This window comes from Zosterops lateralis (genome assembly GCF_965231275.1).
Source record: "Zosterops lateralis genome assembly, chromosome: Z".
NCBI classification, from domain to species: Eukaryota; Metazoa; Chordata; class Aves; order Passeriformes; family Zosteropidae; genus Zosterops; species Zosterops lateralis.
In genome coordinates this window covers 45,259,367-45,284,757 of record NC_139800.1, presented here as the reverse complement: position 1 = coordinate 45,284,757, position 25,391 = coordinate 45,259,367, and the positions used below count along the sequence as shown (strand labels likewise).

Here is a 25,391-nt window from a genome sequence, read left to right as displayed (position 1 = left end):
GTACAGCTAGAGGACTAGAGCTTTATCCTTATACTAATGGTTTTCAAGTGGTTGGTATATATTCAACTCTAACTATGATTACTTGAATTTCAAAAATAAAGTTACATGCATTTCTTTTTAAAGATTTACTTATTTACCTTTCTACTACAAATAAGCACTTGATTTCAGTATCTGTATGCAACTTATTTATGTATACACACAAAGAAAAGGAGCACAGAAGCCCGGGCTCCCGCCACCAAAAGCATCTCAAAGCCAGAAGAGAATATTTGGAGAGACCATGTGGTCCTGACAGTCACTGCTCTTGCTTCCTAGCTGTGTTACCACCACACATTCACAATTTACTTCACATGGGACTAGGATTAACTGCAGACCTTTGCTGATACATAAAAATGCTGACAAATGGGGACCAGCAAAAAAACCTCAGCACTTGCATTGCTGACAGTTCTTTGAAGCTTAAAGACAAACTCCTTCAGTGAGAGGGCGCAGAAGAGGATGGAACCGGGTCTGGGAGTGAGGCGCAGAGCACGAGAGATGGAGAACTAAGTGATGCAGGTGATATGGAACTGGGAGCCTTCCGGTGATGCCAGCTGGAGGGAATCTGAACCCAGGCCAGGTAATGCTGTTGTGACCTAGTTCCACAAAACAAGTTGCAAAAACGGTCTTGTAATGACATTCCTGAAAGTTGCGATTCTCGATTTTTCTGCTGTCCTGGGTGGTGTCTACTGCCAAATTAGAGAATCACTGCCAAATACAGGTTCAAAAAAGACATAAACCTGTAATAAGCAATATACCTTCTGTTAAACTTTCCAGAGAGTAAAAAAAAAATAATTACCTACCTGTTCCTTGTAGGCAGCCAAATATTCCCACCACCTATTCCTCCACAGAGGGGCTAACCCAGAGAAACACAGCATATTGTTCCTATAAAAGGAACAACATGAAATCCAAGACCAGGGAATGACCTCATGTCGCATTCTAAAAAACCAAAGGCAAAGAACAGCTAGCCTCTTAACACCAAATCACACAACAAAAATGGTTTTGAAAAATTAGAAGAGCCTAGCAATACCAAGAGATAAATACTTAACTCTTGACAGCATTACCAAGGAAGTCTACTGAACACTAAATAAACACACCAAAAAAGCAACACTGATTCGAAATCTATTTTTTGTCCATTTTCCTGGATTTGGGAGAAACAGGAGTCTGGACCTCATGTGTGAAATGAGAGCACAGTGAAAAGGCAGACTGTGGTGAAACTTTTAGTGAAGGACAACAAAATCTCACTTTATAAAAAACCGGCAAAACCAACTAACCAAAACACTCCAAACGATTGTTTTGTACAGATTATTACACTGAAGAAGCAGTCAAAAAAGCCCAAAGGAAAGTAAGCAGAAATCTCCATCAGATGCCTTACAGCCTACTTAGAATGCCAAGCCTTTAGAATGCTAACTTCTCCAGCATTTACACATCCAGATACATACTTCCCAACCATAAACTGGTACAGCATCCCGATTCTGTCAAGCAATATCAATAAATATTGTTTGTAACTTTGTGTACAGACCGTGTTAAAGAAAATACACCAAAAAAAAAAAAAAAAATTCACATAAACGTTATTAAAGCTTGCTTTTTCCCTAGACCATATTCTTCCACAACAGTAATCTCCAACTAGTCATACTGGATCAAAAACTGTCAGCTGTGAATAACCTTGCACGGTTCTGATGCAAGAATAATCTTTCTTTTGAGTATATAGTTTCTATGGATTTCCAGAGTTCTACAAAAATCAAGCCCCCAAACCTCTTCTCCATAAAGCTGGAAAACCATTCCTCCCATACTAATGTGTTATTCTATCCCCGTAACTAAAGTTGCCTAAAAAAACACATCAGAAGTGTGAAGAAAGAGGAGAATAATTGAGAAATTAAGAGACAGACTAGCTTAAAAAAAAATAATCACAAGAGACAGTGGTAGATATCACTTTTAATCTCACAGTGTTCTCATGGTTTCAGGAATGCATTGTTTGTTCACACACACACCTGAGAAGTCTACATCCAGGATCCAAAACTACCAAAACTCACACTTGCTTCCCAATTAGGTAATTAATTAGGCAGTTATCTGGTTTGTTTTTTTTTCAAACTAGGTGTGCCTAAATGAATCTGCTTTGGAAAGAGAGTATTAAGCCCAGTTTCATTAACAGTCAATTCTTCTAAAAATACCATCAAACATCCAAGACAGGAAATGTAATTTTCCCTGCTACAAACATCTAACAACTAAGAGGAAAAATTCATGCTACAGTTTCCATAAGAAACACACAAGAAAACCTACTTTCAAATTCAATTTTAATAAAAAGACAGGGCTGCAATGCCTTTTTAACACACATCATCACTTCCTATAACAATCCACGCACTTGTCACTGAAAACCACTGAAGAACAACATATGATGTCACTTATCACTATGATAAAACTTCCATACGTCTGACCTGTTCAAGTTAGAAAAGCCTCTATTCCACTACTGTACATTAAAGAGAGTATTATGGAGACATGTGTGACACCACATATTTACAGACTGCATAATCCTACTACACCAATAGCAACTTTGTGATCAATGATAATTTTATTTCAGTTAAAAACTGCATCTTTAACCATGAAGAAATCCATCTCCACCCTCATGGGAAAACACGAAGGCGTGGGGGAGGAAGGGGAGAAAAAGCAGCAGTCCTACTAAGCTTTATCTTCAGTCCTACTAAGCTTTATCTTTAGCAAGTAAACAACCAAAAAAAGTTAGTGGATTCAGGGAAGACAATACTTTGATAAAGATTCTGCACAAACAAGAAGTCTGCAAAGCACTGCGACACACCAAAAACCCATCACACACACAACTCTACCTAAAATCAAGCTACTAACTAGCAATCAGCAGTATGAGCCACAAATACTGAACTATGTTTCTGTCAAAATGTTTTACCATTAGATGAAACAGAGAAATGATAAATCAGCTAAGAGAAAATGAAAACAATACTGAATTAAGTTCCTAACGTGGCAGAAAGTTACCTTTTCAGATTACAACCCCTAGTTTTATAGAACACTAGTCCAAACACTTTACCCGCTGGTAAACAAGTGTGGAAAAACCGAGCAACTTTCTCTCCTGGTTTCATACTCCCATCTTCTTCCTGCAGAGATTCCTTTCTTAGCCTACATCTATCTCTTCCTCCACCCTGCTCCTTCTGACTAACTACCCACCGAACTCCTCCACGGCGGTAAACACAAGGGGTCCAGAGGCAAGCAGCGCACAGAACACGTTTCTCCGGCGGCCTCAAAACATGCCACTACTAAACCGGCCTCCTCGGCCGCAAGGCAAACCCGAGGGCGAACGGGCAGATCCCGGGGCCTGCACCTCTCGTCAGGGCCAGGCAGGCTGCCCGCACACTTCTGCCCCGGCCCCGCTTCCCCGGCACAGGGGGGGGCCCGGGGCCCGGCCGGACCCGCCGCGGCGGCGGCCGACACGTCGGCAGGGCCGCCCCGCGCCACCGCCCACCCACGGCGGCCGGGCCCGCCGGGGGCGCCGCGCCTCGCTCCGCCCGTCCTTCGGGCGAGGGAGCGGGGCGGCCCGGCCTCCCCCGACTGTACCTGCGGCCCCGGCCCCGCCCGGCGGAGGCCTTGCGGCGAACGGGCCGTACCGGCCTCCCCCGCTATGACACTGCAGAGCGCGGCCCGCCCGACCGGGCCTCTCCTTCCTTCCTTCCGCCGCCGGGCCCCGGGCCCCGCTCCCGGCGGCGCCATGATGATGATCGGCCCCCAAGGCCGCCGGGCCGGGCTCCGCCGCCGGGAGCGGCCTGGGCGCCCCGCGCCGCTCACCTTCATGTCGGGACATCCTAGTCCAGAGAAGGCGGCCCAGGCCCGTCCCGGGGCTCCCGCGGGCAGCTCGGGCGCCGCTGCGGCCTCGCCCCCCGCCGCCGCCCCGGTGTGAGAGGAGAGGGGCCGGGGCTGGGCCGGGAAGGGGGCGAAAACACAAGAGGCGGCGAAGAGCCGGCCTCCCTCCTCCTCCACCTCCTCCTCCTCCTCCTGCCTCCTCGCTCGCCCTACGGGGGGCGGATCCGGCGGCAACGGCTTCCCGGGCGCCGTGACACGGTGACTCCGGGCCCCGCCGGCCGCTGGCGCCGCCTCCCGCGCCGCTCCGCCCCTGCCGCACCAGCGACGGCGGCGGCCGCGCTGGAGCCTTCCCGGCCCCGGCCCCTGCCCCTTCCCCTTCCTCCTCCCGCCCCGGCCGCGCCGCCGGAGGAAGAGGAAACTCCCCGGCTGGGCGGCGGCCCTCCCGCGCGGGCTGCCGGGCCAGGGCGGGCTCCGCCCGAGGCAGGGACGCGGCCGAGGTAACGGAATCCGGCACCGGCCTGACCCAAAGGACACGCATCAATCATCTTTTTTGTGTAAAAAGAGCGGAGAAAGAGCGGCAGAGAACAGCCGGCGTTCCGTCACTCGTCGCGTTATTCATTCTGCCAGATTTGGGGAGCTGCGACTCCAGGAACAGGACTGGAGTCTTTCCTTGGTTTTTGTTTTTGTTCCCCCCCCCCCCCCCCCCCCCCCCACCACGTTCCGCCTTCTTCAGGCCTGCAGGGGACTGCCAGAAGTGTCCTTCAGTTAAACTCTAGGTCTGTAAAGAGGATGCCCACGGGGTGCCGTGTGTTGTCCCACTCACAGAATCACAGAATAGCTTGAGTTGGAAGGGACTCAAAAGGATCGCCAAGTCAGGCTCCTGGCCCTGCATAGGACAACCCCATGAATGACAACCCCATTTGCCTGACACCATGTGCAAGCATTTTCCAGTCCTTTTTGAACTCTCTCGGGCTTGTTTCTGTGACCCCTTCATTGGCCAGCCCGTTCAGTGCCCAATCACCCTCTGGGTGAAGAACCTCTTTCATCTCCAGCCTAAACCTCCCCTGACATGCTGTGCCTTCAGCTCTTGTTGCTGGTCATCACAGATAAAGAGATCAGTGTCTGCCCCTCCTCTTCCCCTCACGAGGAGAGGCTGTTGTAGGCTGCAATGAGGTTTCTCAGTCTCGTCTAGATGGAATAGACTGAGGGACCTCAGCGACTTCTCATATGGCTTCCCCTCAAGGCCCTGTACTCCAGGCAAGTGTCTCAGTCTGTCCACACCATGAGGACTTTTCATCCTGTCATCGTTGGCTTCTTGCCACTTCATGGAAGCAGGCCAATAATGAAATGAGTGAAAGGCCTGCAACATGGCTGTGTTCCTTCCATGGTTCAGTTGCACAGGGCACTTATATCATGCATTTTGTTTCTGCCTTTCTTACTATGACTTCTTGGCCTTTCCCTAGATTCTGTCCGTGATAATAGCACCATCTTTCTCACCTTCTGCCACCTGCTTTCATTTTCTCTAAGTTTTCCCTCTACTGTGCTCATGGCATTCCTAAATCTTTACCCTTTGCCAATCCAACACATCTATCTTCTCCACTGCCTTACACCGCAGCTCCCATATGTCTGCCTTAGCCCCACAAATCTTAAATGTTTATGTGGGTGAAATACCTTCTCAGTATGGTTCAAAGGACATGAGGGTTCACACCAAAGCAGCTTAAGTATCTAGGTGCTAGAAAGACAGGAGTGAACCAGAAGGTGTTGAAAGGAGGAAGTGCTAACCTCATTCCTGGCACCACCTCACTCCCATGCCAATTGCATTATACAGCCTCTGCTTGATACTGTATAGGCATGTGCATCCTTTGTTACTGGTACAAAGATGTTCTTGGTTTCTGGTTCATTTCCAGCTTTCCTTTAGCTACGTGCAGTTTCATAAACAGTGCCTACTGGGAAGATAACCTGGATCTAAAAGTCTAAAAATGTGGGCATTTTCAGTGGCGGCAAGAAATACCTGTGAATTGGCTAAGCTCGGGAAAATGGAGATCATTTTGAGGACGATTTTGATGGGACACAATGACTTCACTGCTTGTGAAAGCAGGCAGATAGTCAATGACTATGCAAAAAGCTTGCAAGAAGTACACCACAGATGACAAGAACCTGAAGAGCACCTTGCAGCTATCGTAATACTCACTACCAAGCTATGAAAGCATGTCTCAGAGTGTTTGTCACCAGTCTAGTTCTGGTGACAAAGCTGTGCCTATGCTGCCAGCATTTCACAGCAACAGTGCACGGACTGGAGCAGGGGGTAGCATGTGTTTTACTGCTTTATTTTGTCACCAACAATTTTAAATGCAGATGGAAATTGTTTCACCTAGATGCAAAATACAGACCACCAGTTGCTCACCATCAGTCCCTAGAAGAGCACGGTAGCTTGCAAGCTAGTAACTTGACTGGCTTCAGGTATTTCATCTCCGTGAGTGACTGTGGCTCCTCCTGAAGATAACTTTCTTCACTCTGAAAACTACGGTGCTGTGTTGGCTGTGCTAGGTTTTATCCTGTTACACAAGAGTGACCTTCCCATGCTCCCACAGGAACTTCTCCCCATGCATCTGATAAAATACAGACTGCATGCCAGGTATTTCAGTGGGACCTGGAAGATTCTGTGTTTTATCATGGAAGTCCTTGATCTAATCATCTTGTTTTTCCACACTTCAGTTAAAAAACAGTTCAATAAACTTTCTCTATTAAGCATTACTCAGATGGACATCCCTTGAGTGCACATGGTGCCTCTTCTGTCGTGTCTTCTCCATCTTTGTAGAGGTGAAGTCCAAAATTAAAACTATAATCCTGTTACAGTTATTTCCTGTTTTCTTACCTTAAGGGCTGTATCTATACCGAAGCACACAGTATAGATAAAAGCCTCAGTACTTTTGGAATTACAATAGAAAATACCTGCATATGCAGCAGTATGTGAAAAACACCTGCATTATATCCTTCAGTGGGAATTTTGCTGTTTGTCTCCTCTGCAGATACAGTAAATATTGTAAATGTAAGATGACCAGGCTCTCGCTGATTAGGATGTGGCAACTCTGGCTTTATGTGCAAAGAGGTACATGACAGAATTTGAATGTCCTTTACAAGGTCATGGTCACTGGCAGAAAATATTATTTTCTTAACATTATCTTGATAATTAATAACCTATACTGTCCTGGTTTTGAATAATATTGTTTTTCAAACCCACATGCTGTTATTCCACAGGCAGAATGAGAAAGAAAGATTTTAGTTAGGTTTATAAAGTTTTGGTGCGGATGAATCTTTCTGTCTCCGAGGAGCCTGCTATAATTGGGTTTCTTATTCTTTCTCTCCTGTACACCAGAAGAATTTATAGGTGATTCTTCCTTTAAAGCCATGAGAAAAAACTTCAACATTGTATCATCCTGATGGATAAAAGCAAGCTGAGAACTAAAAATTTTCTTACCCAAAGTCATTCAAGGTCAGAGCCAGACAAGGGATTAGAGACACAGTTCTCACAGCTAATTAGGCCATTGGATAAGCCACAGTGATAAACAGAAAAAATAGATTAATTTTCCCAACACATAGTAATAATATGATAAAATCTGTGTCTGAAAGTCATAAAATCCTCTGAAATGCAGAAGAGATGGTTATGTGGCCTCATGCAGTTCCTTTCTCTGCCACTGTAAAAAAGGCTGTCTGCAACAGACCTGGAGAAGTTTGACCACTGAACACTGGTTACTGAACTTGAATTTAACAGTGACATACTAGAGCAGAACTCCTTGAATGTTAAAACTGTTATGTTAGGAGACACTCAACTGCCATTAATGTCCTCAGAATTTTTCACTCTTTTGTAAACTACTGAAAGCCAGCTAAGACTGTGTTTTTAATTTATTTCTATGCTATTCCTAACACGCTTCATCCATTTGAGGAATGATTTACTTTGCTTGAACGTGTCATTACCAAGGCTGGGCATGCCACAGTAGAACCTTGCAGGTTTGGTGGTTCAGGCTCCCACTTGGAACTAAAACACTACAATGGTACAAAACTCACATGTATCAGTTGCTTGCTCATCAGTAGACACGTATGGAACTGTGATGCATACATACTCAAATACTAAATTTTTATGCTGTACATGTCACGGCCTTCCACTACACTTTTTTTTCTGCTGTTTTTCTGCCTCTTTTTGCTCAGTAGTGGTTCAACATGATACAGAATTCCTTACTGGCTGTGTTCAGCATGATATCCAAATAAAGCTTTTAAAATCAAACAGAGAAGGACAGTTTTGCTGCTTTCTAATTTATGAGGAAAGACCCAAAATAACTTTACTTCTTCTTATGTTCTCTTTTACTTTTTGTGCCAAGGATGCCTGGTTTGCCATGATAACGGACCAGAAAACACAATGACCTTGGGATTCCAATGGCTGGATTCTAGATAGGAAATGGTATTTCTACATAAATACTTCTTATGAACCGAATTTTTTCATGTTCTCCCTCCTTATGGTGTCTCACAATCCACCTGGAAGTGTCCAAAGCACTGAGGAACTGCACAAGTGAAACTGTAGGAATCGGGAATGTCAGAAAACTTTGCTTAATGAGTCCCATTTGGAGCTTTTGCAATGGAATACAAGCATCTCACTGGACTAGAGTGGACCTAAATTTTTAGCAGATTTTTTTTCCTCACATAGAAATACTAATTTTGAGTGCTGGACACCGCTAGGATATGTGCAATGGAAATGCTGTGCTGCTATGTTCATACTTTACTAGTAACCAGCAGTTGCAAAAACTGTTTCATTTTTTCAGGCATACAATCCAGGAGTAAATGTCACATTTGTCTTCTTTCCTGAGCTGTGGTGATGCTTTTTTTTTTTTTTTTTTTTTTTTTTTTTGGTCTTAAAATTGAGAGCCAGGCGTGGTTAAGGGCTTTTATATCAGTATTTAATAAGGATTTTTATGGTGCAGCACTTTGCCAAGATGGAGCATGCCAAAATGTACACTCCCGATAGATCACATATACAATTTTATTGACTTTGCAAATTAGCATATCTAATAAAGATGCCCTAATGAGAGGCTTGAATGAATGGCATGATATCTTCACATCCTGAAGAATTCCTCCCTGGATGGGCTTAATCCTAGTTTACAGGATGTATTTTAGAGAGGACCTTGATTTCTCAAGATAGCAAAGGGCTTTCCAGCCTTCAGTTGCAAGGCCTCTAGGATGTTTGATTTCCTGGCTCAGCAGAATACTATATTAAGTTATCTGACTTAAGGAATTACGAATATGTGTGTTAAGATCACTGAAGATACATGAAAGGTATATAAAAGAAAAGGCAAAAAATCATGGCGTCAGTGGTATGTATCCCCATATTCATGTACACGTACCCTGAAATCACGGCCACTCCCAAGTCCTCTGTAACAGATTTTGCATGATCCCAGAATTTTTTTGCGAGTCAGACGGGTTGCATTAAGAGATTAAGCTGATGAGTACTTGTACACAGCCAGACATATGTGTGCAGGCACTGCACAGAATTCTAATATACTGCTGCTCTTTTCTTTCTATCAGCAAGTGTATCTGGAATTCAGCAAAATGAGGAATTGCCTTGTTTATCTCCTCCATTTTGGAGTCTCCCTTCAGAGGTTACCCCAGATCGGGGGGGTGACCTTCACTACTGAGAACTTTCATTTTATCCGCAGTCAGTTTTTGATGTTGGTTAAGATACCAGATGTTGATACAAAGTTTAAAGTGCTCCAGCTGACTCCTTTTCTTCGACTTTTCTGACCAAACCTTTATGAAAAATTGGAGCCAAAACACTGAAAATTCATCAAATCATTCTGTCCTCTGACAAAAATACTCCAAACTGACCATATACCCTTGTAATGGCATGGTTCCAGTAGACACAATGTTCATACAGGACCTAAAGTCACAGCACACCAGGAAATAGAAACAGCTTTTAAAGTTCTCCAGATTCCAGCTCTGCTTTCTGTTAGAAGAGGACAAAGAAAAAAAGAATTTATCCTTTCTTGGAATTATTTTTGCCATTCCTTTACTAACCTTGGAGGTTAGTGCTGAATAAAACAATAATCCTCTACTAGATAACCACAAATGTTACTATTTTGACTTCAGTCCATGTGAATGAATCAGAAACACAGTGTCCAAAGCAGTGTTCCCACAAGGAGGAGATATCAGGGATGTATCTTGTGTACTTTAAAAGCCTTTTCCTTGTAAACAGGAGGAAGCAATTAAAACATTATCTACTTATCACCATAAAAACTCCTCTACTGCCCAGATGTGTTTTTTGTGCAAATTTCTCAGAGTCATGCTGCAATACTGGTTCAGGCTATGAGCTAAATTTTCATTACCCTCTAGATTTTTTCAGCCCTTTTCTTCTCTTCCTATCCCCTCTCTCTTTCAAATCAACACCTGCAGTTACTCATAAGGAATTCCCCTGTTAAAAGGGAATTCAAATAATTGAGTGATTCTATTTGACCTTTTTGAGTGCAGCTCTGTGCCTGTTTTTATAAGCACTGGATACTGACATACAAGAGACAAGCTACTCTTTGCAAAACTTGGTGGCTAATCTTTGAATCTGTACGCGCCTATTTCAGTATAATTCAAGATTGGTACCTTATGCCTAGACTTCTCAACTCACCTGCTGGAATCACAGGATGTGTGAGATGCTGTGATGAGGTGATACAATGCCAGTCTCCAAAATTTGCCTCAGACTTGAGGTTGCAAGGGGCCTTTATGGCTGGCTCCTTTTCCATAAGAGCCTTTTCAAGCAAAGGGGTCTCTAGAACTCACTGCCAGACCTCATCAGCTCCAGGACTACCCAGGTTAAGGGCAGCATGGCAATGCCTGGGGAAGCATTTACACTGCTTCTTTCTCCTTCTCAGGCACAGTGCTGAGGAACAGAAAGCAGGTTGAAACTCCCACAGTGTCAGAGACTATTAGCACTTGTTGGAATGAGAGGCATCTCTGTGTACATCAGTAGTTTTCAAACATATGAGGACATGTAATTTCTGCTGTTGTAAAGTGACAGCTGAAAGCTGGCATTGTGGGATATAAAACCCAGGTTTATATGGGTCTTGTCTTGGCTGTTCAGTAGCAATCCTGCAGTAAAATGGGTTATACCTTATTGCTCTCTTTTCCTCTCTCCCTAGAAATTTCAGCCTGCATGGCAGAGACAAGCATGCATCTGACAGTGTATTAGCACTTAAAAAAAGAAATGAGACTGTCAATACAGTTAACTTGGAGGGCAAAGACTGCTCTTACTTGAAATGCACAAAATTGCTGTGTGTGCCAGGTGGCTCTGTCTGGTTCTGCAGCAGGCACCTATACTGAAATAATTTGCTGTAATATTCTTAGCTGTTGTTAGTGATGCATGACTAGTGATTTTGGCTTGCTGTTTCCCAGTTATCCTTCATTTTCCCCTTCCTCCTGCAATGAAACTAGAGAAAAATTGAGCTCCAAATGCAACTTAGCTATGTCTGAGGCACTGCTAAATTACAAACAGGTCTCATCCAGCTTTAGGGTTTTATCCAGGCATGCCTTCTAGGAGTAAGCTGGGTCTTGCCTAGGTGCCTATCCTTATATATTTTCCCTCTGAATGTCAGAAGCCAAGCATTTTTCTATTCTCACTTTACAAGTTTTAAATTTTTCAGTTAAGGAATCATTTGGAAATTGATAATTTGAAAATGTGTTTCTAAAATCAGGTGTTTCTGGTTTTCAGTTGCCCATGTAAATACTCAACAATCTCTCCCTTTTATTGCAGCCTTCAGCTCAATGCAGGATTTTTGCAGGTTAGGCCTCAAACAAATTAGCAAGATGATTGGCAGTCCACTCAGCTGGTATCAGAGTGCTGGAACAGCGCTCAGGAACCCTCCACACTTGCTCTCTAGGTACCTGCAAATAATCATTTGGACTCATTTTGCAGCAGAGAAACTGTTAGTGCAAGAGTCAGCCAGCAAAGCCAGTGAGCACCATATGCTACTGTATACAAGGATAGTGTGCTCTCACTGTCCTTTCTGAGAATAAAACTCATATTCATTGTGTTTCTGCAAGCTAGAGCAGGGGCAGATGTGTGCAGGCACCTGGAAAGAAAAGGTTATCTACCTGCCACTTTCTTATCCTGGTAAGCAGGCTTTGACAGAAGAGGGAGCAGAGGGAATGTACACCAAGAATACAAACATAGTTCCTTTTTTTCCCTTTTCCTCCTTCAGAAGCTTCTCTGTAGCAGCACAAGCACTTACTCAGCTGGTTTTGGATCTATTGGAGAGATGACTTGGACAACAGTCAGGGCACATCAGAAAACTAATGAAGTAAATAACCAAATAGACCTACCCAAAGCAACCCAAACCCAAAAGAATGAGCAGCCCAAATACAGCAAGATGTCTTCTGCAGTCGCAAGATCACTGCTCATGAGCGGTACTGCAATGGCAGCATCATACCTGTCACCCAACTGTTTCAGGTGTGGATGGAGGTACCAGAGCTAGCATAATGCCTGTGGGAGGGGGTAACGGTAGCATGTCCTGAGAGCTCAAGGCAGACACACAGAGCAGGTAGCTGCACTTGAGTCACTCTGAGTGCTCAAGCTTGCTTGGCTGAAGTGACACAAGACATCTCTTCATTCACTTAAAACTCCTTAAAACTGTGGTGACAACCCACAAGCCTCAGTTTTGACAAACCAGTGCATGAGAAAGAGAAGTCTGTCTTTGACGTTCTTTAGCAAAGTTTTCAGTCCTACTTACCAGAAAGCAAGAAAACCACCTTCACATCTGCAACAGCATGCTTGACTTCCTCAATTTGGCCCAAGTCCTCTCCTGAGTTCCAAGAAGCAGGAGTAGGTCATCTTGTCCTTCAATCTGTATTCCCAGAAACAACTAGCAATGGCCAGCATTTCATTACAGAGGACGAGAGAAATTTATCGTAACAAGGCTGGATCTAGGAGACCAAAACTTTCCAGCTTGTGAAGGCATATGACTGTAGCACTCTGATTGGAGGCATGTCTCCAAAATATGTGAATGACCACAAACCCCAATTCTGAGGAGAGGGGTTTAATCACGGTGTTATTTTTAGAACATCAAGACTAAACAGAGACCAAATCTGTACAAGGTGTCCAGTGTCAGAGAAGACATAATTTCTGTTAATGAGAAATTGCTCTCCAATTAACACCAACATGAAGATGACCATTTAGCCCCTCCCAGAATACTTGCGCGTGATGCTTGTGTGGTGCTATGTATTGAATTACCAAGCAGCTGCTCTTCCGTGTTAATTAGCAGGTGTGAAAGTAGTGGTGCTGCATGGAGGAGGTGGTGATGCCGCTGCTTTTCCTGCACATCGACAGCACGGATGGGCTTGGGGGTGTGTGTCACAGTGGCTGGTGTTCACTTCCTTGGCTGGGCAACTGCAGCAGCAGCAGAATGCAGCAACGATTCTAATCCCCCAAGGCTGAAATCTTATGTCGATTTTCAGTGCCTCTTCAAAGACAGTGATGGTGATGCACTTCGTGGAGCACAGTCCTAGCCCCAAGTGGTTTCTTTAGATGATGTAGGCATCAAGGCATCCTGAAATAGGGTTTTTAGCTATATTTGGTGAAGCTTCTAGTAGCTCATGGCACATACTTAGAGAAACCTAAGTAAGTGTGTGCACCCTCAGTTTCGGGTGTCCCATCTCTCTGTAAGTCACTCATCACCACAGGACTGCATGAATTGGCAGCTAGAACTTCGATGAAAGTGTTCCATGTGGAGGGAGAAATTAGAAATCTCCCTTCTTCCTTACTGGAGAATATTGCCCCTCCGGAAGGTCCAGCTGAATGGCACACTCCTAATCTGCTCAGCACAATCAGATAGCATCTGATAGAAGCACTTTGTGCTAGCAGAGGTGGTTTTGTACTGAATAGATTAGGAAGGACTTGCACACTGTTTTGTCAGCCACGTTGCAAAGACAAAAAGGTGGAAGTCAATAATGGCTTAGTAAAGACAGAGCTACACCAAGGCAAGAACATCAGCCTCTGATGAAAGCAAGCATAGGATATAATTTTACACTTTACTAATGCTCCATACTCCACTGAAAGTTCCAGTTACACTGATTTACAGGGGAGAGTTGTATCAGTAGTTTTCCATTTACACATAGCTCTTCAGTAATAAAATTGTACACAAGAGTCACATCATTACACATCAATAAAACCAACAGTAATTTTTCTTGTACAGATGAACCTATTGGGACAAATAATTGTGATGTTTGCCCTGATCAAAGGTAGTCAATACTAATGCCTACAGGTCAGTCACCCCTAATGTGACTCTACAGGTCATACATTTTGTCAAGCTCCTTCTTCCACCAAAAACATTTTGTCTTGGACACATTAAAATTCAAGGTTTGGTAGCTGCACTTGCAACCTGGCTGGACAGCCATCATTTTTCCAGCTCTGACAGCTCAGTATTTTTGTGTATGGTTGACCAACACAAAACTGAGGTGCCTTTGCAAGAGAATTTGAAAGCTTAATTGCAATTCAAAGGACAGTAAATATAAACATTTGAAAGAAGGAATGCTTCTGTTACAACAGAATGTCTTTTTTTGGTTCCTGTTGTTTAAGCAGAACTCCAGGATCCAGCATTTTTTTCTTCAGATTTACATGATTTGTTTGGTTACATGTTTGTTCTACATAAGACAAGCTGTTTTCTCCATTAAGAGTATGTATCCGATTATTTATTGGTAAATGGAGCTCAGAAGTGGTATTATCTTTCCATGTACTGCTATGCTTCCATAACCAGTACAAAACCCTACCAACTCTGTCAGAATCTTACTCATTCCTTCTAGACATCATTTTCAAGAATGACAAGGCTATAGGCTGACCATATGCCCAAAAAGGTTTTGTCAGAGGAATCCTACCTATTCTTGCCACTAGGAAGTCTACATGGATAAATCCAAGCTCTTCCCTCAGTTCGCAAGTGACTGAGATCACATCCCATAATGCACTATGTCTGTGGACACTCTTCATCAATCTTACCTTGTGATGACTTGAAATTTTTGCTAGTGTCTATAAAGAATACTCTGCTTTATTCCAGGCATCTTCTGAATTTTGTGAAAGATACAGGAATGTATTAACACCATATGCAGAGGGAAAATTTTGTTCCCTCTTCATTCATGATGTTTAAGGATTGCATTTGACTGTATCTTCTTTCTGAGCTTTCTTTACTGATAGTGGCAAATACATTACTTTGTCTTGAAGATCTTGAATACCCTGGCTGTTCAGTACTCCATGTTTAGTACAGTTTCAATTAGGAACAACTCATAGAGGTTTTGCTTTGTTCTTTTTGCTTTGTTCTGGAGTTTCAAATGTGGTAAAAAACCCCAAACATGTGGAAAGAAGGACAGAAAGACAGAAAGGAAGGAGAGAGAAGAGAAGAGAAGAGAAGAGAAGAGAAGAGAAGAGAAGAGAAGAGAAGAGAAGAGAAGAGAAGAGAAGAGAAGAGAAGAGAAGAGAAGAGAAGAGAAGAGAAGAGAAGAGAAGAGAAGAGAAGAGAAGAGAAGAGAAGAGAAGAGAAGAGAAGAACCACCCAGCCCCAGGTTAAGCAATCTCCAAAAGTTTGAAGTCCATGCCTGTTTTGTTCATGTGTCACTACATGAACAAAAGGTTTTCTCTACTGCTGAAAAAAACACTAAAACCACTACAAAATTACATAGCTTTCATATATCAATTCCACTCCCTGTGAATTTTGAATTTCAAGAGTGCATTGAATAAAGAATTTCAAGTGTTAAAAAATAATCTCCACTATTGTTTAATCACAGTTAACACCTTTTAATAATCAGTGTCAGAAATTTAATATTTAGTGTCAGAAAACTGCATATTATGAAATAAACACTAGCATTTGTATCCTCTCTCATTTCCAATGATTGTTTCCAATAAAATATTTCATATCAGACAAGCACTCCATAAGAACACAAAGTACAAAAGCCTTTTACTGAGAATAGGGTAGATGCATTTTTCTGGTGCAGATATGCACATCTCCAGGATCCTCTAAGCATTTTTCCTGTCTTTGCAGGTAAGAATTCAGGGTTCCACTGAATATATAACATGTACTAAAAGTTTCTGGGATAAGAATATTCCAGTGCAAAAGACATCTCAATGCAACAGAATCCAATACTTACACAAGGGGATATTTTATCTCTATTAGCATCTGAAAAGAACAAACTATGCACTTACAAGGACCAAAATAAACACATTAATAAAATTCAGACAAGTGCTCTAAGTTATCTATTTTTATTACAAAATTACACTTGGTGTTAGTTGCATACAACAGCATAGGCTGACAGTGTCACACAGCTGCTCCCACATAAGGCAACAGCTCCAGTGCCTACTTGCACTAACCAGGTTACTTTATATCCCCTATAGCTAAGTTACCTGCAGTCACTACTGCAGCATGTGATGAGACAGTGTTAGGAACCACAAGTGGGTAAGCCAGGACAGGAGAAATGGTTTTAGTGCTTCACAGAATCATACAGTAACTTATATTGGAAAAACCTCCTAAGATCAAGGCCAACCGTTAATTGAGCACTGCCAATATAGTAGGTATAGCTTTATGTATTTTTAGTTAGGAACTAAAACTTTTACTTGGTACATTTCAATAATTAAGCCTTAATAAATTTCTTGACTGCACCTAGAGCTATGACCAGTAGCAGGAACAACTCAGGACTATACAGCAGTCTGTACCCCTCTTTCATTGCAATACCAACAAATAGACTTTAAACTTGTTGATGACCCTACTTAGTACAACTTTAGAACAGCTTGAGAGCTTAACACTGTTTTCTTCCATCTTCAGTTACTGCTCTTTATCCGTCAATGTGCTGCTCTGTTCAGTGCCTGAACTGTGCTTGCTCTTAAGGGACCTTCCAATGTATCTCCAGTACTCTTTCCGGATGGTGTCTTTTTCTTTAGCCAGAATTTCACACAACTATGAAAGAAAAATGAGAGACTGGAGTGTTAAAGCAAAAAGCTTACAGAATCCTTAACTATAAAATGCATAGAACATATATTTCAGACAGTATTAGAATACATTTCTCTGCAACATTGGTTTTATTCATGGGATTTGTAACTGTTTAATGACATCAAACTGATGACAACCTCAGCTGGTAGCCAACCAATCTGACATCGCACAAAGATCTCTCCAGCCCCATTTCATTTGTAGGAGATTCCCTTTGACTCATTTCCATGCCTACCACTCATCATCCATGCCAGCCTTATGCATTCTGTAGCAGAGCACAGTACACTTCCTGAGAACCTTTTAGTCATTCAACAGGCAGTAAATCACTTAATTTCAAACACTGGAGGATCATCCTGCTCTTTAATCTTTAGTACTTTTGACGGACTGACAGGAGATTTTTTTTTTTTTTTCCTCAGCAGACTGTCCCAAAAAGGTTTTCCATGCAAGTCAGGAACCTTCTCTATGCTACATTAAGAGTTGGTGCAGATACTGCTACATGTTTGGTTTTTTTTAATTTTGGTCTGAGTAAGCAGCACAGTAGAAGTCAAAACTACTTACAGGACAAGCTGTGTAAATTTTACACAGTAGGAACTCTACAAATGTTTTAGTAAATTCCTTTTCATTATGCAGATGACATTGCCTTACTCAGTGAAATGAAGTTAAGAAATTAAGAGTTTGATGCCTAAATAGAGAAGTCAAAATCAGTGAAATAGTATAAAGTGGACATGAGTCTAGGAGGTACAACTGAACTTATTTACAATCTGGTCCTGGAACACAACAATGGAAAAGTGCTGAGAAAGAACAACGTTGGAACACAAAGACTCCACAAAAAGTGCAGCTGTAATTACATCAAGTTCCAGTCAGTCCCACAGTGAATGGAAAGTGTTCTTGTAAAAACTACCTTACAAACTGCACCAAGGAGCAGCCAAGTATGAACCTCTGGGAGATACACAACATTGCCAGAAGTAATTTATGCTCTCTAGGAAGTGGTGCCTGACATTTCTTACTGATACCCCAGTGCCTGCTGGCCATAAGCTAATTCTGCCAACTTTCTTCGAAAGAGCTAAGAAGGGCCAAAGGAGCTCAACTGAGGTTGTTTGGGCATGGATATTTTGTGAAAATTTCATTATCCTACAGAGAAGGGAGTGTGCTAATGCTACAAAGTTAACACTGAAAACTCCTCAATTGTTCAAACATCTTTCTTCTGCAGGTAGTATTAGAGAGCTTCGTTCACTACCAGATTGTAGCAATGTATCTGTATAACAGGCCATTCTGATGCACCAGCCAAACTGTTTGTAAGTAATCTTAACCAAACCACCTCGAGTTTTGTTATTAGAGCTCTCAGGAATTTGTCAAGGTTACTGGGAAACAACAGGATCAAAGATGGGGGCAGAGAGCCTGAGAAACTGGCTGCAAAAAATGTAAACCCTAGACAGGGGAAGCACAACGTGAGGATGGAGGCTTGACCAACTGGATGTCCTGAAGGATGTGTGCCTGCCTCATGGAGAAGCAGCTCAGCCAACCCAGAGATGTGTGCCCATGTGGACAGTAAACTTAGAATCTATATCTGACATGTAATGTAAACAAAACAGCTTCTGTTGGAATCATACTGATTCATGTATTCAGTTGCCCATTTTCTTCCCTCTGCACCAGATGAAGAAAATTTAGGAGTAATTTCATAACAGGCAAGTTATTATTTCCATTTGAATTTTTGAGACCTTGTGATTGTCTGGCTTTTGTGTTAAACTCTTCATAGACCTCTCATGATTAACAAGTAATCTGTTCTATTTATGAAAATCAAACTCATTTTGTCTAGCTATAAAATGAGACAGAAATAGACAGTATCCCTGAGAAGAAAAATCAAGCTCCCAAAACATACCTCCAATGCCTTGTTCAGTGTTTCTTCCTTGTTATCACACTGGTTTTCTAGCATATCTTCATATATATCCACGAGAAAGGCAATCAGATAGGGTGAACTGTGACTGGGCTGTAAATTCAACAGTTCCTCCAGCAGATTTGGGTATTTAGAAAGACCACGATCCTGTAGAATCCTAGAAGAGAGGTTAATAAGCTTGACACATGATGATGAGAAATATGGTGTGAATGATCGCATTTTTGTTATGATTCCTTTACTTGGAGATTAGTTTTGAAATCAGTCTGCAAACACAAGTAAGTCAGAAAGTAAGCAGCATGCAGCACTAGTACAGCCTCATGTTGTAGTAAGCTGGTATAGTTTTTGTTCAACTGAACAGAAATTAGACTGAATGCATGTTTCTTACTTCCTATCTAAGCTTTTTAACACAGTAACATTACAGATCAAGTTTTTTAAAGCATGAGAAGTACCTGTAGTCCTTCCACAAGAACTACAGGGCCAGAAACTTAGTGAAAAGTTATAGAGAAATTAGGTTAAAATACGATAACACCTTGTGACTGTATCTGCCTGCCTATTTAAGCACACTATACTAGACCAAAAAGCAACAAGTTCTTTTCAATTAAGAAGTAGGCATCAGACACCTTTCACAGATACTCTCTTTGCCTCATGGAGAAATACACCTTACCCTTTTAAGTAGTTCCAAGCACTCTCATTATGTGGCACTGCTGTGATCATCTCAAGAGTGTACCTGCAAGAAAAAGGTAATAGGTCATGAATGCAACCAGTAACAATGCAGTTAGAAATTACTTGAATGTGCTCAGAAGCTTCCAAATGCATCTCTCTAACCTATACTTTACTCTTTTTGCAGATCATCTCACCTGGGTAGATGAAAAATGGCTCACAATATAATCACCAAAGAGGCAGAGATTATGTTTTGAGATTTAAGCATTCAATTTGCTAGACTTTATACAATAATGAATCAGCTCTCAAAATTATTAGCAAAAACACTGAGAAACAACATAATATATTCTCCTAGTATTCTAAAGGACTAACTCGTAACCTGATGCTCAGAAAGGGCAAGGGGCTGAAAACTGCCAGAGTAACTGAGCTCTGTTAATATGACTGCAAGTGGTATGTTCTGTACCTATTTGCAGAACTTTTTTCATGAGACTGCACTCAAGCAAACCCACAGGAAAGCAGAGCTTGAGCTTTCAGCTCACCCAGCCTTCTGCAGCATTTCTGTGAAAGCAGCAGTGAGGCAACTGCTGTAAAAGCAAAGCAACAAAAGGCAACTCCGATACAGCCACAAAGCCACATTTCATCTACACAAAACAGATTTATCTTCTGGCTTTTCCCAGCATAAACAGGCATTCTGATGATTTTCAGAGGCTGCAGATACTGATAAAAAGTTATATCAGGAGTACTAAAAGAAATACCCACAATTCTAACTCTTAACATTCTGCAGTCATTATGACAAAGACCGAGTTTGTAAACCAACAAGCAGTCCTATAATGACATCTGGAAAGTCTCAATCTTAGCCAGTCTGGTTCTTAACACGGTACCCAATGATCTTGAGAAGATCAAGAGAGGATATCCAACCTAAACTCTGGAGAGAAAAAGTTGAAGATATCCAAGTCTAAGTCATGGAAATGGTTCAGATTCACTGATCGACAGGAAGGTTATAAACTGGAAGAGAAGTAAAACTTCTAGAAGGTTGCAAAGACAGCCATGGAAGATGATGAGGGCTGGGATCCTCCATGAATAATATACCAAAGGATCTATTCAGAGATTCAGTCTTTCTTCTGAAAAATAACTATTAAAAAATCACAGTATTTTAATTGCTTCTTCACTTTTGACAAGTATCTTCCCATAGCCATCAACCCTAATCAGCAGTTTGAGATGCGAAAACTATATGAAGAAGCTTCTCTTACCATCGTGGGTAGTAAAATATGACTTAGAAGCCCAGTTTGTCTTCAGTTACAAACATGCAACATATTAACAGTGAGCAGGAAACTCCTTTTCCTGAAAATCAGCCACGTCACAGAGGTAAGTTCTCTTTGTGCCAACCATACACTCCTGAAAGCTTTCTTTTTCCAGCTGCATCATATTCCTCACAAAAGGCAACTCCTCTTCCTACAATCCATGTCCACGTTACCTGTCTTGGGTTTGCATGGCCTGTTTTTTGGTTGCACAGGATGGCTACAGGGGTGGCTTCTGTGTAAAGCTGCCAGAAGCTTCTTCCATGTCTATCAGAGCCAGTCCCTGGTGGCTCCAAAGATGGACGTGCCACTGGCCAAGGCTGGGCCTATTAGAAACGATGGTAATGCCCATGGTATCACTTTTAAAGAGAAAAAAGCAAAGGTGGTTCCCCAGTTTTATTTGTGGCCAGAGAAGGGCAGAGTGAAAACATATGTGAGGAACAATGATGTAGATACTAAGGTCAGTGAAGAAGGAAGAGGAGGGAGGTGCTCTAGGCACCAGAGCTGAAGATTGCCTCTATTACCAAACTTTCTAGGAGTAGAATACTAATGAACAGCACAACAGTGTCACAGATTTTCTGCAGCTTGTCCCACTATAACTAGTTCACCATAAACCCCAAAGTTTTGTTTGCAAATAAACAGCAGGTCAGGAAAACAGATTCATGATATTGTCTTGCCCAGAGTAAGCAGAGTGTGCTTCAGTCTAACACTTGATCTACTAAGCATATGTGTTAGTCCCAGAAGTGAATAAAAATCAGGAAACAATGCCCACTGAGACTGTCAAAGTATTTCTTTGCTTTCATGTAATGGAGACTGTTTAATGTGAGTGTGAATAGCATTACTAACCGGACTTCTCTGTCTAGGACTGCTGGGTCATCATAGCCAGTGGTGTTGAAAATTACAAAGTGCCGTTGGTTCCAAACAGAGTTGTTTCTCACATCTTCTCTCAAAAGCTGGTCTACGTAGTCCAATTCATTGTCCCACAGTTTGAACTCCTACAGAAAGGGAAGGAATAGAGAATATCACAATCAAAAGTTTTTATTTTTTTAAAACACATTCTTGTTCCTGAGTTGCCTGAACATCAGATAGAGCCTTTTTTAAAGAAATCAACAGAAAGTTCAAAGAATAGTAAGTATGGTGAACTAGGAACATGCTACACTATTCAGCTGTACACAATGGTATTAGCTCATCATTAAATTCACACACACAACAGTAAGTAGACAACGACCCAATTTTTAAAATTAATTTCCTAAAAGGCAAATTTATAGCTAACCTCTGCCACACAATTAAAATGCAGGTTATTTAAAGAATCAAGAGTTCTGTGGATACAATACCTGAATAACCCACTGTCTGTGTTGCCAGGCATGGTAATTTTTGGCATCTTGGTTAAGAATGTCAGCTATGAACTCAAGCTCTCGGGATGGATCCTGCAGCCACTCAACCAGCACCCGCCTGTGATGCCTAAGATGAGAGGAACAAAGTTTAAATTTTTTTTGTGAGTGTGTGGTCTGTATAAAAACAGATTATAGCAGGTTCACCACTTAGGGAAAAAACCCACTAATTAAATACTTCAAATTAAGCATACCAGAACATTTCACTTGGCTCTGAGAGATGCATGGTGCATATTTTTATTCTAAAAACTTCTAACCACACATACACAATGTACAATCATCTCATTTTAGACAAGTAATGTTCACCTGAAACAACATACTTCCACACTCATGCTCAAAGCCTTCAGCAGAGTAAAGTTTTATAGCAATAACAATATTGGTGTTTTGCCTACTCCCATTCATTTTGGAAAAAAAACCAACAACAGGCAGGCAAACTCCAAAACACAATAAAAGAAAAAATACTAATTCCTATTTGTCTTCTTGGTTGCCTTTTCACAAGCCTTTTTTTTTTTTTTTTTAACCTGTCAAATTTATTTTGGCAGTCTAAAAATTGAAATTAACAAGAAAACAAGACCTGCTTAGCATGTCATAACTGTATGCTTAGAACAAATATCCAAAAGAAACTTTGACACGATGCAACTCCATTTAACTCTTCCATCATAACTGGACAATTTACAAAATATGTATTATCTGCGAAAACATTAAGAACAGAAAAGAAAGCATGATTTTACCAGACTTGGTAGTTCTTTGGTTGATCTTCAATGATAGCTGTAATGTACTTAAGTTCCTCATGGAGATCCTTTCCCAAAGACTGCAGGAGGACTCTCCGGAAATGCCTGTATAAAAGTCAAGCATTTGAACACTGCAAAAGGACTTTCCTAAAATTCACAGAGAAGAACATAGAATCACCTTTGTTCACAGCTCTTGTAAATGACATTGAGTTAAAAACAGTGCAAAACCCTAAAACTAATGCAAAATCCTCAACCACGTATCTAGTTCTGTTAAAAGGTATTCAACTATGGAACAGCAGAGAACTAGAATATAGCTGGTTGCAACAGTACATTCATTCTCTAAGGTTATAACAATCATACTCAAATTAACCTGTACCCACGATAGTTTTCTGTAACAGAAACTAAGACTTCTGTGCTTGAAACAATGTTTTTGAAACTGATTTTATGGAAATTTGTGGCATGAAGATGTACAAGAGGTACTTGCTAGCATTTGTGAGTTAAAAGGCCCTACTCTGAATATCAGAAATCCACTATTTATTACCTAACTGAACAGTAACCTGACAGATCTTTTAAAATGCACAGTTTAGTAAAAACACAAATTATTTGCCATCATGTTTTTATGCCTCTTCTTGAAGTCAACTGAAGGTATCTTCAGCATTTTGCCATGGACACATTATCAGGTAAGTGATCTAATTTTAAACAGAAAAGTCCTTTTTTGTGGCAACTCTGACCTTCACTGATAATATCCTTAAAGCAAAATGAATGAAAACCACTGAATCAAAATGAGGCATGGGAAATACTGAAAAAAAGGCTTTCTTTGGAAGCTCACTGGAAAGCTACACTACTTCTCTGTGTTAATTCAACTATGCATGCACTGATTCAACTAACAAAACATTAAAGACTTAAAGGCAGTCGAATGACAACAGAAATAATTCCAAGATTACTACATACCATACGGTGTAGTTTGCAGCATTTAACTCGATGGCATCTGCTGTTAACTTGAAAGCTCTTTCGCTTCTCTCATCCCGCTGCAGAACAGCTCGGAAATAATCATAGACATCCCGGACTAAACAGAGAATAGCATTTTAGCCAATGGCCTGAATAGGGGGTAAGGGTAATAACCCTTGCAAATTGCTTTCTATTTTCTGTGCTCTAAATACACCTCTGTAAAATGACAGATACCTATTGATCTTGACAGCATTTTCAACTGAGACCTGTGCATGATATTAGCACACCAAAAAGCTGCACAAGTATATTAGAAACACACCATCACAATAATAGCCAAAACAATCATAAAAGGTCTGTGCTGCTTAATCACACTACTTCACCAGCTGCAAGAGCTTCATGTTTTGCTTCCACTTGTGGGCTGGAAATGTCTTTTGACATGAATCACACTGTCTGCTATATTACCTCTTAAGCCACAGGATTAAAGAAGAATCTTGGCTATTAACATCTCAGGTGAAGATTCAGCTTCAGAGATGCTTGGTGAAAACACCACACACAAGCACCATAACACAATTAATTAAATTAATTTCTTTACAATATCACTCTAGAAAATGTTATCCAAAACATGAAGTCTTGTTTCAACAATGATTAAGGGCAGAATATATTTAAGACTCACATTTTTCACTGTAGATGATCTGAACAACAGGATTTGGCCCATCATTTTGAGGAACAGGTTCAATATCTGCCCATTCCTTCCTGTCCCTGTAAATACATGTTTTTGTGTTTTCAATGCTTCTAAAAAGCACAAAATGCTACTCAAACATGACATGCGCAAACCTGTGTCCAGTAACACATCTTTGCTCTGAACAGTCCCTACTATCTTAGCTACATTACTGTCTGTAACACAGACCCAGCATATAAATAGATAAAGGTATCCACAATATAAGAAGGACATGTAATTATTGGAGCAAGTACAGAGCAGGGCAACGACCTTGAGAAGAGGACTCGACCACCCTTACAAAGACAAACTGAGAAAGTTGAGGCTGTCTAGCCTGGAGAAGAGAAGGCTTTGTGGAGACTTCAGAGCAGCCTTCCAGTATCTACAGGGGGCATACAGGGAAGCTGGAGAGGAATTTTTCGCCAGAAGCTGCCATGGTGGGACAAGGCGTAATGGCTACAAACTGAGAGAGGGGAAATTTAGGTTAGACATTGGGAAGATACTGACTGTGAGGGTGGTGAGACACTGGAACAGGTTGTTCAAAGAAGCTGTGAATACATCAACTCTGGCAGCGTTCAGGGCCATGTTAGACAAGGCCTTGAGCAACCCGGTGCTAGTGAAAGGTGTCCCTGCCCCTCCCAGAAGCTCCGCGCCCGCACCCCCCCCTCATGACGTGCCGAGACGCGAGGGTCCGGCCTGTCCCCGCGGGACCGCGCCGCTGCGGCCGTACCTGTACAGCACGTAGCCGGCATCTTCCCCGTCCTCTTCCTCCTCCAGCAGCTGCCCGAAGCCGCCCTCCGGCTCGCTGCTGCCGCCCTCCGCGTCCCCCTCCGGCTGCAGCTCCACCGCCACCGCCGCCACCTTCCCCTCCGCCGCCATCGCTCCGCCGCCGCTTCCGGGGCCCCGC

General features: G+C 42.0%; 2 protein-coding genes across 3 annotated transcripts in view; both read right to left on the bottom strand.

Annotated features, from left to right (window-relative positions):
* KCMF1 (potassium channel modulatory factor 1) overlaps positions 1 to 4,192 on the bottom strand; it is a 45,769-nt gene extending 41,577 nt beyond the window's left edge. Inside the window, exon 1 of one of the 2 annotated variants that reach the window (XM_083883863.1) lies at positions 3,841 to 4,192. In XM_083883863.1, the coding sequence (XP_083739989.1) occupies positions 3,841 to 3,856 (16 nt within the window). In that variant the 5' untranslated portion in view covers positions 3,857 to 4,192. Of the gene's footprint in view, positions 1 to 3,225; positions 3,400 to 3,840 lie in introns of those variants that run through there. The other variant, XM_083883864.1, reaches the window with a different exon arrangement.
* Positions 4,193 to 16,112: 11,920 nt separating this feature from the next.
* On the bottom strand, positions 16,113 to 25,363 carry FNTA (farnesyltransferase, CAAX box, subunit alpha; the record flags this gene model as incomplete). The annotated part of the gene is made up of 9 exons (XM_083883947.1): positions 16,113 to 16,817; positions 18,727 to 18,898; positions 19,406 to 19,468; positions 21,546 to 21,694; positions 22,034 to 22,160; positions 22,822 to 22,926; positions 23,773 to 23,887; positions 24,443 to 24,528; positions 25,215 to 25,363. The coding sequence occupies 9 exons, from the start codon at positions 25,361 to 25,363 to the stop codon at positions 16,686 to 16,688; spliced, it is 1,098 nt and encodes a 365-aa protein (XP_083740073.1). The 3' UTR covers positions 16,113 to 16,685.
* Positions 25,364 to 25,391: the final 28 nt, after the last annotated feature.